The sequence below is a fragment of the Salvia hispanica genome, chromosome 6, assembly GCF_029641045.1.
Source record: "Salvia hispanica isolate PSC_SH4W2 chromosome 6, Shi_PSC_v1, whole genome shotgun sequence".
NCBI classification, from domain to species: Eukaryota; Viridiplantae; Streptophyta; class Magnoliopsida; order Lamiales; family Lamiaceae; genus Salvia; species Salvia hispanica.
This window is the reverse complement of record NC_142697.1, coordinates 35,125,666-35,141,688: the sequence shown is the minus strand read 5'-3', so window position 1 is coordinate 35,141,688 and position 16,023 is coordinate 35,125,666. Positions and strand designations below refer to the sequence as shown.

General features: G+C 35.5%; 1 protein-coding gene and 2 pseudogenes across 2 annotated transcripts; all 3 read right to left on the bottom strand.

Annotated features, from left to right (window-relative positions):
• Positions 1–298: 298 nt before the first annotated feature.
• LOC125206711 (uncharacterized) lies at positions 299–4,702 on the bottom strand (annotated as a pseudogene). Its single transcript, XR_016132889.1, has 4 exons — positions 3,725–4,702; positions 3,591–3,684; positions 798–2,782; positions 299–711 (listed from the first exon to the last, which is right to left on the bottom strand). The product of XR_016132889.1 is annotated as an uncharacterized LOC125206711 (transcript).
• Positions 4,703–6,517: 1,815 nt separating this feature from the next.
• Positions 6,518–9,231, bottom strand: LOC148923704 (uncharacterized; annotated as a pseudogene).
• Positions 9,232–9,254: 23 nt separating this feature from the next.
• LOC125206709 (uncharacterized) lies at positions 9,255–10,509 on the bottom strand. Its single transcript, XM_089061589.1, has 3 exons — positions 9,597–10,509; positions 9,427–9,498; positions 9,255–9,280 (listed from the first exon to the last, which is right to left on the bottom strand). The coding sequence occupies exons 1-3, from the start codon at positions 10,507–10,509 to the stop codon at positions 9,255–9,257; spliced, it is 1,011 nt and encodes a 336-aa protein (XP_088917715.1).
• Positions 10,510–16,023: the final 5,514 nt, after the last annotated feature.

Below are 16,023 nucleotides of genomic sequence, written 5' to 3'. Positions count from 1 at the left end.
TGTATTGATCGAATTTATTTCGTTTTCAGGTGTTGTTTTGGTTATATGAACTTTACTGCACACAATCTGTTTGATGAAATGCTTATTCAGTTTTTCAGCAGAGTTAAAAAATTATGGTCGTCTACCGATTATTTTATCTGAGTCGGTTTAAATATTGTTATGAAAAAGTGAATCTTTCATGTTACCATTGATTGTTATTTAATAGATTTATGAGATGATCTCAATCATAATTTTTAAATTTAGAAGGAAACGATTGATATCGACCATTAATTGTAAAAACGGATAAGAGTTTGAAACTAAAGTACATATTGTGTGACAAACTATTTTCTCAAGTGATGGTAATTGCATGTTGTTGACTCCTTGTCACTCTTGTTTCAACTTTTTCTTTGATCTTCTATAGTGTGGATGCCGCCTCAATCATGTTGATTCTTTCGTCGGGCGAAATGGCTAAACATTTCATTGCTAATTCAAACACTGATGTCATCCAATTCATCTTCATATCGAAATGTCGATCTCGTTCTGGTAGCATAGCAGGGGCTAATACTTGACTAATTTCATTGGCTTGTAATGATTCAGTCACCCACTCCTTCAAGCTCATTTCCCCACCAAACATATCATCTGTCGGCTTCTTTCTTGTAAACATCTCCAACAGCATTATCCCAAAACTGTATACATCAGCACCCGTGGACACTTTCCCTTCCGATCCGTACTCTAATAACAAGTTTACAATTATAAAAAACCTTATTCATACATAGTAAAGAAAATTATTTTCTTATATGATCTTTTATAAACCTCACCTGGTGCTGCATAGCCGATTGTAGCAAGTGTTTTAGTGTGGACCATGGCCTCCCCCTCCTCAAAGAGCTTTGCAATACCAAAATCAGCAACACGAGCAGTCATATCTTCATCGAGCAACACGTTGCTTGGCTTTATATCGCAATGCACAATGGGGAAAGTATTGCCGTGATGAAGGTACTCCAGAGCTAAAGCAACATCAATTGAGATGTTCAACAATTGTAGAATATCTCCACAATAACCATTCGAGTATAACCATTTCTCCACACTTCCATTTGGCATGATTTCAAGAATCAAGGCTTTGAATTCCATGTTGGTACAACAACCGATTATCCGAACTAAGTTCCTGTGTCGAATGGTGCTTAGTATTCTACTTTCCGTTTCGAAACTCTTGTTACCTCCTTCCAACTCTATATTGAACACTTTTACTGCAAAATACAGTCCATCATCAAATACCCCTCTAAACACTGAACCAAAGCTTCCTCGCCCAAGTAGATTCGTCTCGCTAAAGGAATTTGTTGCTCGTGATAGTTCTATGTATGAGATTATTCTCCAAGGATTACCTAAGGAAGTTGGAACTTGAGTTCCCACTCTTACATGCTTCCATCGTCTTATGAGAATAACTACAATGATCACTATAGCCATGGCTGAAAAGAGAGGAGGCAAAATATACTTCATTAATCGAGCAACACTCTTCAATTTTGATCCTTCATCATCTTTTGAGCAAGGCGGCACTTCAAATCTTGCTGGACCGCAAAGAGCTGAGTTGTGCACAAATGATAGAGAAGTGAAGTTTGAAAAACAGCTCCCATTTGGAATTTCCCCTTCCAATTTGTTGTAAGACACATTGAAATACTCCAAGAATTTGAGATCTTGTAAAGATTTGGGAATCATTCCAGTAAAACTGTTTTTAGATAAATCCAGTGTTGTTAAGCCTTTCATATTTGCCAGTGATTGAGGAATGAATCCTCCAAAGTTATTGTTCGACAAAGATATGGATTCTAATGATTCGCAATGGTCGATGGAGATGGGAATATCACCGGAAAATAGATTAAAGGATAAATCTATTCCGTTGATTATCTTCAAGTCTCCAACTTGAGGTGTAATCTGACCGCTCAAATAGTTCGAGGACAAGTTTACAAAGACGAGGTCTTTGAGATTCCAGAAATCGGAAGGTAAGGTGGAATTCAACTTGTTAGTTCAATCATTTTCAGCAACTGCATTCCACCCAAACATTCCGGTATTGGACCTTCGAGCTCATTGTTGCTCATGTACAGCTCTGCCAAAGAACTCATCTCACAAAACTCGAGCGGGATAGATCCTTGCAACTGATTTTCATAAAGGGATAATCTCCCAAGTTACTTCAAATTTCCTACCGTTACCGGAATTGATCCACTCAAGTGATTATTATGTAGTTGGATATCACTCAAATTTGCCAAGTTTCCTATTTCAGAGGGAATGACCCCTCTGATACTCGAGTTGTGCGCCAGGAAAATCTCAAGCGATTGGGATAGATTCCCTATGGAATTTGGTAGAGCACAGCCCTGTAGCAGATTTCCCGATATTTCAACGACCTCTAGGTGCTCGGAATTAGTTAACGAAGAGAGAAATTCCATTTCCGGGGTTGCGCTCAAGCTATTCTGGCTGAGTAAAAACCTGGTCAAGAGCCTTAAACTAGGGAAACTGGGAATGAAGCCAGTAAATAAATTATCTAGCAAGAATAGTTCTTCAAGTTGAGAAGCGTTGTTGATAGAGGCAGGAATTGGGCCACTGAGGTTGTTAGTATGTAAATGGAGGTATTGGAGATTGGGAAGTGAAAGCCCAATATTTGAAGGAAGAGTACTTGAAAAGTTGTTCCATGAAAGGTCTAATAGTTGCAAGGTTGTTATGTTGAAGATACCAAGTGGGATAGAGCCAGATAAGTTATTACCTGACATAAGGATACCACTCAGGTATGCCAAATTAGAAATCTCTTCTCGTAATTCACCTGTCGATTTGACATGTGACTTAAATTTCTTACTTGAACTAAATATTCTAAAATTAATTAGACCAGTCACGACTCATTTTCCACTGTCAAAATTTTCTTTCTATGTCTCTCTTATTTTATCAATTTTGCATTAGGACTCGTGCCGTGCCGTTTCAAAGGTTACTAATTTTAGGGGACGAATGGAGATATATATCTATATATATAGAAAGAAAAAGTGATTGAGTATTATTAGTGAAGAATGAAGCAACCTTATAAAAGAGAAAAAACTTATCAAAATGAGAATGAACTTTTTTTGTAACATGGACCATAATGGAAAAAGAACATTATTCTTATGGGACGGCAAGAGTAATATTTTTAGAGTTATATATTTATATTCAATAATAACAAGTACTACTCCTTGTTATATAAAAATCATGTGCGTGATATTATATAAAATATATAAATACATATAGTCATCATTTTTTTATGGTTCCGTCAAAAAACTAACTCCCATGCCTACTGTGCAATTAGTGTTAACCGTTAATTTTTTGACGGAATCGTAAAAAAATAAACTACTTCGTTGACATTTTTATTTGTAAAAGACCTGTTTTTCAAAAAAGTGATGTATAGAATCAAACTTGACCTTTACTCTAAATTTAAATTAATAAAATATTAATGAATTTAGGCTAACTATGCTTTCAAAGGATCTCTAGTAAAATGAGAAAGGAAAAGTTGAGAATGATCTAAAATATGATATTTTTTTGAGTTCAAGGATTTAAAAGATGCAAGCTCTATTTTACAGGGATTAAATTTCAATTAGAAAACATGCCTGTCAAGTCATTATACTCAAAGTTTAGCACTTCCAGCAAGGTAAGGTTCCCAACTTGTTTTGGAATGCTACCTGAAATGGCAATATAATTATACTCCCTCCGTCCACAATTAAGTGTCCAATTTCTAAATGGCGCGAATTTTAAGAAATGTTAAGAAAAGTGGGTGGAAGAAAGTTAGTGGAATAGAGGTTCCACTTGTATATATTAGTTTTGAATGATATATGAGTAGAATGCTTTAGTGGAATGTGAGATCTCTTAACCTTGGAGTATTACTGCATATGTTGTTTGGGAGCTTTCCTGATAGCATGTTTCTTCTGAAATTGACTATCATCAACGAAGAAATGTTGAAGATAGTATATGGTATGGATCCCTCCAACTCATTGCTTCGTAAACTAACACTTTCCAGTGAAGAAAGCCCGCCTATCTCCTCTGGGATGTTTCCATCGAGAATATTAAAGCTCAAATTCAGATTCTGAAGCCTCGAAATATTGAATACAGAAGAAGGGATTTTTCCTGAGAATCCGTTGTCTGACAAATCCATGTGTCGGAGCTGGGACAAGGCTCCGAATGGTATCTCTCCTGAGAAATTGTTAGCTGCGACGTTTATATCTTCTAAACATCGCAACTTAGACAGCTCAGATGGCAAGATGCCCGTGAAACTGTTGGAGCTGATGTCTAAAACTCGAAGAAATGATAAGTTTCCGAGATGTGGAGGGATGGTGCCTCGAAGCTCGAAGCTAGAAAGGTCTAGGACAGTAACTCTTTGGTGTATGATGCCACAAGAGACACCAATCCATCCACAAATGGGAGTGTGAATTGACCAATTTTTATACAAGATTGCATTAGGATCGGAAACAATGGAGTTTTTTAAGACAGTGAGAGCGTATTGATCGGTGGTGAGATTGAAGAGTGGTGTGGAGAAGGTGAGGGAAAAGTAGTTTGATATCAGCACCAAAACACTAAAATAAAACATGCAAATATCCATGGATGGTTTCATGTGATGATAGTTTTTTTTTAACAATTGGGGGTATATAGAAACTGTTGAAAAGTAAAATGCGAAAAATAAAAGATTATTGCAAAAAGTGAAAGACAGGGGAACTATAAGACTACATTGTGAGACTACATTGTGATTGACTTGAACTATTTTTCTGTTCAATATGGTTAGATCATTTGATTCCAAACTTGATAAGGACTTGAGTGCTTTTATAATTATATAGACATCAGTTTAGAGGATTGGAGATAAATTATAAATCTACACCCTACTTTTGAATTTATGAACTCTAATAATCAATTTTGATTCCAAACTTGTAACTTTCAAATTTGATAATTTAAAGCATACACATGTGCCGTGTGATGACCGCAGCCTGGAGTTTAAATAAACTCAAGAATTATGGCCTCTAATAAATACATTAATTTATTATTGTCAACGCGTCTTGTAGCTTAGACAATACAAAAAGGAAAATTGTGTATATACATACTAGAATTCCTAAATGTAAAGTGACCTCAATTTATTAAACATTACAATTTGCAGCAGCCCCCTCTCAAGTTTGTGGTCTAATATCACTAATATTAGTAAATATTACCATTACACCTAAAGCTTGTCCCACCAGTTTCTGTGTCAAATATGTGAGTGAGAATAAAAATAGAGAAGAGTAATAAAAAAGAATCATAGTAAGGATATATAATTTTTATTTAATTTCTTAAGTACTCCATTTCTTAAAATAAGCACATATACTAAAATTATTATCACTAATAAAGCAATGTTTTTAATCACAAGAAGATTCAATTACATGCGATCAAAATTTTCATATCAACTGTACTTTTTTTCATTATAACAATATTTACAAGGTACACTTCGCACTAACGAAGAAAAATTAAAATAAAATTATTCACAGTGGTTAAAATACAAGGAGTTTGCAATGGGCTTGTTATTCAAATTGTGGGCCTTTTAAGATTAGTAAATCCAAAACAACACCAAACTGGGCCTCTAAATATTCAACTAGCACATTACCCAATCTGGTCGGGTCGGGTCGGGTCGAGGTCAGTCAATAACCGACATATAATTTCGATTAAATATATTTTTTTTTTTAAAAAGGAGCTATTAATTTGCTCCGCTGCCGTCACGGGCCTCAGCTCCTCATTCACCGCCGCCATTGATCGCGCTTAAGGTTAGTTCCAATTTAATTCATTTTCAGGTGTTTTTTTGCTTAGATTTGTGAGAATGCGGTTGCTTTATTCATTGCAATACAAATTTAACCTATAAAAATGCACGTATTGACTGCAGATTGTTTGTGTGTTGTAGTTTTATAGAATAAGAAGTTATAGACTGATCGCCCATAACCTGCTTGTCAAAATGACCCGGATTTCTTGAATAAAATTTTAACTAATTTGAGAATGCTAAACATAATCAAACTAGGAAACATAAACTAAACATTCTAATAGATTACTAAAGAAAAATTTGAAGGAAATAAGGAAATTGTTTGACATCACTTTCAGTCTCTTAATGTGAACACTCCCGCTCAATTCGAGCAAACAGAGAGTACAAATTCCCAACTTATTCCGGAGATTCGAGAAGAATTGATAGCTTAATTTTTTCATAAATTATATGCCATCTGATCCACCGAAGCTACATGTCTCAATTCAATTTCTTTCACCACCACCTTGTCCCGAACGAAGTGAATGTCGAACTCAATATACTTCGTTCTCTCGTAAAACTCTTGGTTGGAAGCAAAGGCTATCGTACTAAGGTCATCCACCCAGATCTCCAGAGCAATAGAAGGCTTCTTTTTTAGTTCAGAGAGGAATGAAGTGATCTAAGCAGTTTCGGAGAGATGCTGGATTGATTCTTAGAACACCAAGGAATCATAATCTTTCCATAATAAGTTAAGTAATCAAGAGCATTCGAGAGAAGCTAGAGTTCGGGAGAAAGGAAAGATTTTGTATTGAGTGATCATAATCTTTTGCAAGATACATCCCTTTGTATAGACTCCCGATTTGGTTCAAAGACTACGACATGGGAAAAGAACCAAACAAAGAAAAACCCATGAAGGAGCTTATTACACGCTCGACTCATGTACAAATAACAACTAAAAAAAGAAATGACTACCATCAACCATTAGTAACAGAATCCTCATCTCAAGTAATGGTAATTGTATGTTATTGGCTCCTTCTCGTCACTCTTGTTTCAACTTTTGCTTTGATCTTCTTTAGAGTGGCTGCCGCTTCAATCATGTTGATTCTTTCGTCGGGTGAAATGGCCAAACATTTCATTGCTAATTCAAACACTGATGTCATCCAGCTCATCTTCATATCGAAATTTCGATCTTGTTCTGGAAGCAAAACAGGGGCTAATACTTGATTGATGTCATTGGCTTGTAATGCTTCACTCACCCACTCTTTAAAGCTCATTTCCCCATCAAACATATCATCTGTCGGCTTCTTTCTTGTAAACATCTCCAACAGCATTATCCCAAAACTATATACATCAGCACTTGTGGATACTTTTCCTTCTGATCCGTACTCTAATAACATCACAAGTTTATGATTATCAAAATAACCCAATTCACAAGAGATTACATACATACATACATTCAAACGTACAAAGTAAAGTAAATTAATTCTTTTATGTAATTCGAAAACATCACCTGGTGCTGCATAGCCGATTGTAGCTAGTGTTTTAGTGTGGATCACGGCCTCTCCTTCATCAAAGAGCTTTGCAATACCAAAATCAGCAACACGAGCATTCATATCTTCATCGAGCAACACATTGCTTGGCTTTATATCGCAATGCACAATGAGGGAAGTATTACCGTGATGAAGGTACTCTAGAGCTAACGCAACATCAATTGAGATATTCAACAACTGTTGACAATCTACGCAATAGTTATCAGAGTATAACCATTTCTCCAAGCTTCCATTTAGCATAATTTCAAGAATCAAGGCTTTGAATTCCATGTTTGTACAGCAACCGATAACTCGAACTAAATTCCTGTGTCGAATTGTGCTTAGTATTCTACTTTCAGATTCGAAGCTCTTGTTACCTCCTTCCAACTCTGTATTGAACACTTTCACTGCAAAATTCAGCCCATCATCCAATACCCCTCTAAACACCGAACCAAAGCTTCCTCTCCCAAGTAGATTCGTTTCACTAAAGGAATCTGTCGCTCGCGATAGTTGGATGTATGATATTATTCTCCAAGGATTGCCTAACCAAGTAGAAATTGGAATTCTCACTTTTATAACCCTCCTTCGTCTCATGAGAATAACTACAATTATCACAACAACCATAGCTAAAATGAGAGGAGGCAAAATGTACTTCATTAGTGGAGCTACATTCTTTGAGTTTGATCCTTGATCAACTTTTGGACAAGGTGGTACTTCAAATCTTGCTGGACCGCAAAGAGCTGAGTTTTTCACAAATGACAGAGCAGTAAAGTTGGAAAAACAGCTCCCATTTGGAATTTCCCCTTCCAATCTGTTGTAAGACACATTGAAATACTCCAAGAATTTGAGATCTTGTAAAGATTTAGGTATCACTCCAGTAAAACTGTTATTGGATAAATCCAATGCTGTCAAGCCTTTCATATTTCCCAGCGATTGAGGCATAGATCCTCCAAAGTTATTGTTCGACAAATTTACGTATTCCACTGATTGGCAACCATCGATTGAGTTGGGAATATCGCCGGAAAATAGATTAGAGGAGAAATCTATTTGGTTGATTACCTTCAAATTTCGAATTTGAGGTGAGATCTGACCGCTCAAATAGTTTGAGGACAAGTTAAGAAAGACGAGGTCTTTGAGATTCCAGAAATTGGAAGGGATGGTGGAATTCAACTTGTTTGAGGCAAGTTTAATCACTCTAAGTGATTGCATTACACCCAAACATTTTGGTATTGGACCTTCGAGCATGTTGTTGATCAGGTTTAACTCGGCCAAACTACTCATCTGACAAAGATCGAGGGGGATAGACCCTTGCAACTGATTATGAGCAAGGGATAATCCCCCAAGTTTCTTCAAATTTCCTATTGTTGTAGGAATTGACCCGCTCAACTGATTGCCATTTATATGTAAAAATATCAAATTGGTTAAATTTCCTATTTGAGAAGGAATGGCACCTCTGATATTTAAATCTTGCGCCGAGAAAATCTCGAGAGATTGAGATAGATTCCCAATGGAAGTAGGTAGAACACAACCCAGTAGTGTGTTATTTGATATGTCAATATCCTCTAGATACTTGGAATTAGTTAATGAAGAGAGAAATTCCATATCTTGGGTTGCTCTCAAGTTGTTGATGTTGATGAAAAACTTGGTTAAGAGCCTTAAACCAGGAAAACTGGGAATTAAGCCAGTGAATGAATTCACTTGCAAGATTATTTCTTCAAGCTGAGAAGCGTTGTTGATAGAGGTAGGAATGGGGCCGCTGAATTTATTTCTATGTAAACCGAGGTATGTGAGATTGGGAAGTAACAGCCCCATATTTGAAGGAAGAGTACTAGAAAACTTGTTCCAAGAAAGGTCTACAACTTGCAAGGTTGATATATTGAAGATGACATGTGGGATAGCTCCGGATAAAGAATTATTTCCCAAAATAAGGAAACGCAGGGATGCCAAATTAGAAAGCTCTTCTGGCAATTCACCTGCCATAAACATTTTTTGGTGATCGCTCATCTCACTCCAAAGAATTGGCCTTCTAGTCATATATTGTACATTTAATAGCTTTAAGCAAAAGTTTAGGCTAAGTGAATTGTAACTAAAAAAACAGAAAATTAATACTCCATTTTATTAAGCCAATATTATTTTTTCTGGGTTCAATCAAAGTTGAGTTAGAAAACATGCCTGTCAAGTGATTAGACTCAAGGTACAACGCTGTTAGAGAAGTGAGGTTCCCAACTTGCTTTGGTATTCTACCTGAAATCATCAAATCTAATTACCAATCGATATCCATGAATTGGCAATCAAATTTTATCAAGTAAACTAAAAGAAGAATTTATTGCAAGATGATATACCTTTGAATTGATTTCTCCATAGGTACAAACCCGTGAGCATCGTCAAACTTCCAATTTCACTCGGGATTTCTCCGCTGAATTTATTGACTTGCAATTGCAGGAGCTCAAGCTCTTTGCATTTGCCTATGTTTCTTGGAATTTCCCCATCAAGTTGGTTCCTAAGGACAGTGAATTCTCTTAACCTTGAAACATTACTGCATATGTTGTTTGGGAGCTTTCCTGATAGCACATTATATCCAAAATTGACTGACATCAACGAAGAAATGTTGAAGACAGCATATGGTATGGATCCCTCCAACTCATTGCTTCGTAAACTAACACTTTCCAGGAGAGAAAGCCCACCAATCTCCTCTGGGATGTTTCCATCCAGAATATTGAAGCTCAAATTCAGATTCTGAAGCCTCGAAATATTGAATAAAGAAGAAGGGATTCTGCCTGAGAATCCGTTGTCCGACAAGTCCATGTGTCGGAGTTGGGATAAGGCTCCGAACCACGATGGTATCTCTCCGGTGATGTTGTTAGCTGCGACGTTTATCTCTTCTAAACAGCGCAACTTAGACAGCTCAGGTGGCAAGACTCCCGTGAAACTGTTGGAGCTCATGTCTAACACCCGAAGAAACGACAAGTTTCCGAGATGTGGAGGGATGGTGCCTTGGAGCTCGAAACTCGAGAGGTATAGGGCAGTAACCCTATGGTGTTTGGTGGCACAAGAGACACCAATCCATCCACAGATGGGAGTGTGAATTGACCAATTTTTATGCAAGATAGCATTAGGATCGGAAACAATGGAGTTTTTTAAGACAGTGAGAGCGTATTGATCAGTGGTGAGATTAAAGAGTGATGTGGAAGAGGTGTGGGAAAAGTGGTTTGTTATCAACACCAAAACACCAAAATAGAACACAAAAATCCCCATGGATGGTTTCTTATGCTAGTTCAATTTGGTGTAACAATTGTGGGTATGTAAATGAATGGTTTATACTCCATATATATAAGGAGAGGTTCAAATTAATTTCGACTATTACTATCTCAAAATTTCAATTTAGTTTTTTATCATAAACTTTAAATGTGGTGAAAAATATAACTAACTTTTAATTTGTACAAGTATATTTCCCACAAATTCAATTTAGTCCAAATTTTTTCCTACATGACGCATCCAGGCGTATAAGTCATCTGACCGAGACGATTCCCTTGAGCGACGCAGTTTGTAGGATAAACTTATAATGTTTTAAAAAAATACATAAACTTTAATTTGGCGGAAAATTTAATCCTAATAAATTTACTACTCCCTCCGTTTCTTATTAATAGAGGTATTTCTTTTCGGCATGGAGTTTAAGAATAGTATATTAAATGGATGGTGGAAAAAGTAAGAGGGTATAAAGTAAGAGGGTATAAAGAAAGAGAGATGAAGAGAGAATAAAGTAAAATGGAGAATTACTTTTTATCAAAAATAGAAATGACTCAATTAACTTGGAACTTTCTAAAACAGAAAAATGACTCTATTAACATGGAACGTAGGTAGTACAAGTTAAAGATTAGTGTATTTTCTTACCATAGTTAAAATTTGTGGTAAAACCCGAATTTCCCAAAAGATGGTGTATTTTTTTGCTGTTAGCCGTAATAAGTATTAATACGCACATTAATTCAGGCGTTGTTCAATTCGATAGATTAGATAAGATAGACTATTATGACTATTGTTTGGTTTGGTAGATAAGCTCGATAGTTAATCTCTGGATAATGTTTCCTAGGAATTAGTCATAGATTTTTATAATAACCAACTCTATATATTGTCAAGAAAAAAATTCAGAGAATAAATAGCCTACCGGATGCAAGGTCATTCTGAAATACAATAGGAGATGTTGCAGAAAGTTGCAACAATAAATCCAAATTGAATAAATAGAGGACTTGGTGAAATAATGTAGCTGCCAATCAATCATATTTTTTTAGTTTTATGCAACTTAGCATAGTACTCCCTCCATTCCATAAAAGTTGAGACAAAAATTTTGGACATGGAGGTTAAGAATTTATATTAAATAAATAGGAGAGATGAAAAAAGTAGAAATATAAGAGAGAGTAAAATAAATGATGGAATAAAAAAAGATTGATTAGATGCTTTGTCTTTTGTTAAAAAAGGAAATGATTCAACTTTGTTGGAACGAACTAAAAATGAATACGACTCAATATTTTTGGAACGGATGGGGTACTAATTAAAATTTTTGTTTTGTATTGAATTTTCCACAAACAAAGAGAATTCAGCGTCGAATCGGTCGTCGTGACTCTTAAATTTCTCACATGCATGACTACAAGTCTACTTCAAGTCAACACACAGTGGATATTATTTTTATGTAAGAATTCTTTTGTCTCTTAATTATCTCAAAACTAACTATGCGTTCGGAAGTTAAACTTTAGAGAATTATGCATCACTAAAATTTAAAATCGAAAAGCCGAAACCATACTTCTTTAGTTACAGGATGATATTCAGTATCCACTGCAGTCTATTGGTATCTCACTAACCTTTAACTACCGCTAAACTATTAGTACTAGTAATTTACACATTGTAAAAGGGGAATTTTGGAAAAATAATACACAAAATTGTCATTATGAATTGTTTTAATAAAATGAGAAAGTGATTTTTTTTGTGTGTGATAATTAGTGGAAGCAGAAATGAATTTTTTTTAATATAATAAGAGGGTCATTATGAATTTCTTAATAAAATTGGGGAAGTGAAAAGGTTCCATTACATTTAGATAATTAGGGTAAGTGAAAAGGTTTCTGAAAATAATTCAATCTTTAATATACATGAATGTGAAAATTTTCGCATGTTTCCAAAATTATTATTAATTAAGTGTTATGATATACTCCTGTGTCCTCTAAAAATCTAATTTTATATCATTCCATGTTCTTTTTCTAAGATATTATTTTTGCATCGCACTACCACAAAGTTTTCAACGTTATAGTTTGAAGTGATGATAATGATATTTTGTCATTTGACAATTAATATGTTAAGCTGTTATTCTAAAGTAAGATTATAATAATTAGTTTAATTTAATTTCCTATAGTTCGATTATATTTTTAGACTTAAATTTTGTTATATCCATATAATTAAAATTATTGTCAATATTAAATATGTATATTTATAAGTTTGTAAAAACATAAACACATATAAGAACTTATATGTGAATCGCACAGGTGTTGCACTAGTATTTATTATAGAGTAAATGTAATGTTAAGTCCTAAATATATGGCTAAAATACGAATTCGGTAAAAAACATTCACTTTTTGAAAAACGGTTCCATAACAAATGAAATCCTTGTCGGAATGGTCCTTTTTTTACGGTTTCGTAAAAAGACTAACGGTCATGCTACTGTGCAATTAGTGTTGACCGTTAGTTTTTTGACGGAACCGTCCAAAACAAGGCCTACTTCGGTGACATTTTCATTTGTTATGGACCTGTTTTCAAATAGTGAATGATTTGGGTCAAATTCGTATTTTGGTCATATATTTAGGATCAAAATTATCTTTACTCATTATAATACTAGTTTTATTTTTCTATTTTCAAATATAAATAAAAATTAATTTCTTATAGTGTGACTTGTTATTTTACTTCATCCATGGTTTCTCCTAGTCTCCTATATTTTACAAATTTTGCACTTAGGCTCTTGTTGTCTATTACCAATGAGGCCGTGGATGGATGTGTAGTATACTTGTTAATCGAGGTGTACTTTTCGGCGCGAAGTTTAGGAATAGTATATTAAATGGATGATAAATAAAGTAAGAAAGAATAAAGTAAAAGAGATGAAGAGATAATAAAATAAAAAGAGAAAGTTACTTTTTTTGCCAAAAATTAGAAATGACACAATTATCTTGAAACTTCGTAAAATAGAAAAATGACTCATGGAACGAAGGAAGTATTTATTGGCGATAACTATAAAATTTGAAAATTATATACCACCCACTCTTGAATTTATCAACTCGGATAATCGTATTTTAACACATAAAACCCAATATTATCTTAGGGGTGGCGAAACGGGTTACCCGCGGGTACCCGCACCCGACAAGTCGGGTACTCGTACCCGATTATAGCCATATTGGTTGTCCCAATACCCGCCCCCCGACATACCGGGATTACCCAATACCCGTGTCGGGTATCCCGTATCCGACATTGCGGGTACCCGTACCCGACCCGAAATTCTGAAAAATTTGAAAATCATAATAACCGTCAATGTTCCCTACTTTACTTTATTAATATCAATGGTAAACGTTGAATAGATTGAAAATAAAAGTGAGGGAATACTCTATAACTAGTTCCGGTGAGTTTTCAATTGTATGTTTGTTGGAATATAAAAATATTTTAAAAGAACAGTTAGATTATAAACTCTGACTATTTTGCCTTAATAGAGGCATTTCATTTTCTTCACTCATTTAAGAAATATAATAATATAAATACTCTTTTCTACATTATTATCTCTCTTACTTTATTTTTTCTCCGTTCTTATTTTAATTTTTCAAAATGAGTGCGTATATGGCTATTATTATTTACCTATTTAATTTTTTTCCCTACTTTAACTATTTGAAACACCTCTATTAATTTGGAATGGATGAAGTACTAAAAGATGGAATATGGCTAATACTAATAATAATGGGTATTATCGGGGCTAACAGGTATACCCGCGCAGGTAGTGGGTCTTAAAGATGGTAATCGAGAGAGATATAGAAAGATTGGATAGACATATTGATGTAGAAAGCAAAGAGATTGTATTTCTTGATGAGAATGATATGCTCATCTCCCTAGTATTTATAGGGAGATTTGAGTCTCGTTAAATACACCAATAAATGAGTATTGGAAACACACTACAACTTGGAACTCTACACATAATAAATGTGGGCGGCCATTTATTCTTCTTCCTTTTTCCAACACTCCCCCTCAAGTTGAGCAACGGTATCGCCGATACTCAACTTGCCCAGAAATTCTTTGAAGACTTTAGGACACAATGCCTTGGTCAGTATGTCTGCAAGTTGTTCCTCAGATCGAACAAATGGAAATTCGATGATGCCGCCTTCGAGTTTTTCTTTGATAAAGTGTCGATCAACTTCGACATGTTTTGTCTTGTACAGGATTCTCTGAAATGCTGATTGCTGCTTTGTTGTCACAAAAAAGTTGACTTCTCCGTGTCGGTGGAAAGCCAATTTCTGTTAACAATCTTCTAAGCCAAAGTATCTCCATAAAACCACTTCTAATCCCTCGAAATTCGGCTTCCGCACTTGATAGGGCTACAACTTTATGTTTCTTGCTCCTCTAAGTGACCAAGTTACCCCCAACAAAGGTGAAAAACCCTCCAGTAGACTTTCTATCGACTGGATTACTTGCCCAATCGGCATCGGTGTATCCATCGATTTCCAAATCTTCTTTCTTTTCTAAGAATACCCCATAACCAGTTGTTCCTTTTAAATACCTCACAATTCTTATGACAGCATTCATATGATCTTCCTGCGGTTAATGCATGAATTGACTCACAATGCCAACTGCATATGAGATATCGGGCCGAGTATGAGCAAGATAGATGAGTTTTCCTATTAACCGTTGATACCTTTCACGATCTGCAGGTTTAGCTCCATCCACAATTTTCAACCCATGGTTGGGTATCATTGGGTTTCCGCAGGCTTGCAGTCCAGTAGGCCCGTTTCGACTAGCATGTCAAGTACATACTTTTTCTGTCTTAGGAATATCCCGTGTTTAGATCTCAACACTTCAATTCCTAGAAAGTACTTCAATGCTCCCAAGTCCTTCATTTCAAACTCCTTAAACAGATTCTCCTTCAGATTTTGGATCTCTTCGGTATCATCTCCTGTTATGATCATGTCGTCAACATATATGATTAGACATGTCATTTTGCCGTTCCTCTTCTTTAGGAATAGTGTGTGATCTTAATGGCTCTGTTCGAAGCCATGTTTGAAAATTGCTAGGCAAAATCTTCCAAACCATACTCTGGGGGACTGCTTTAACCCATAAAGGGTTTTTCTTAGTCTGCACACCTGCCCTTTTCCAAATTCTTCATAAAACCCTGGGGGAACTTCCATGTATACTTCTTTATTTTTCTCAAGTTCTCCATGAAGAAAGGCATTGGTAACATCGAACTGGTATAACGGTCATTCTTTACATGCAGCTACAGATAGAAGAGTTCTTACTGTGTTGAGCTTGGCCACAGGGGAGAAAGTCTCTGCATAGTCTATTCCATATACCTGAGTATATCCCTTAGCAACCAATCTTGCCTTGTATCTCTCGATTGAACCATCTGCACTTCTTTTTATGGTGAGACCCAACGACATCCAACTGGTTTCTTTCCTGGAGGTAAAGTACACTTCTCCCATGTTTCATTTTTTATCAAGGCATCAATCTCTTTCTTCATGGCTTCCCTCCAGTGTTTATGTT

Excerpts from the sequence above, each read along its gene's own strand:
- LOC125206709 (XM_089061589.1), bottom strand. The coding sequence starts at position 10,509 with ATGGGGATTTTTGTGTTCTATTTTGGTGTTTTGGTGTTGATAACAAAC. Across the intron at positions 9,499-9,596 it reads ATGGAGAAATCAATTCAAAG|GTAGAATACCAAAGCAAGTT; the intron begins GTATATCATCTT and ends TGATGATTTCAG. Across the intron at positions 9,281-9,426 it reads TGAGTCTAATCACTTGACAG|AAGGCCAATTCTTTGGAGTG; the intron begins GCATGTTTTCTA and ends ATATATGACTAG.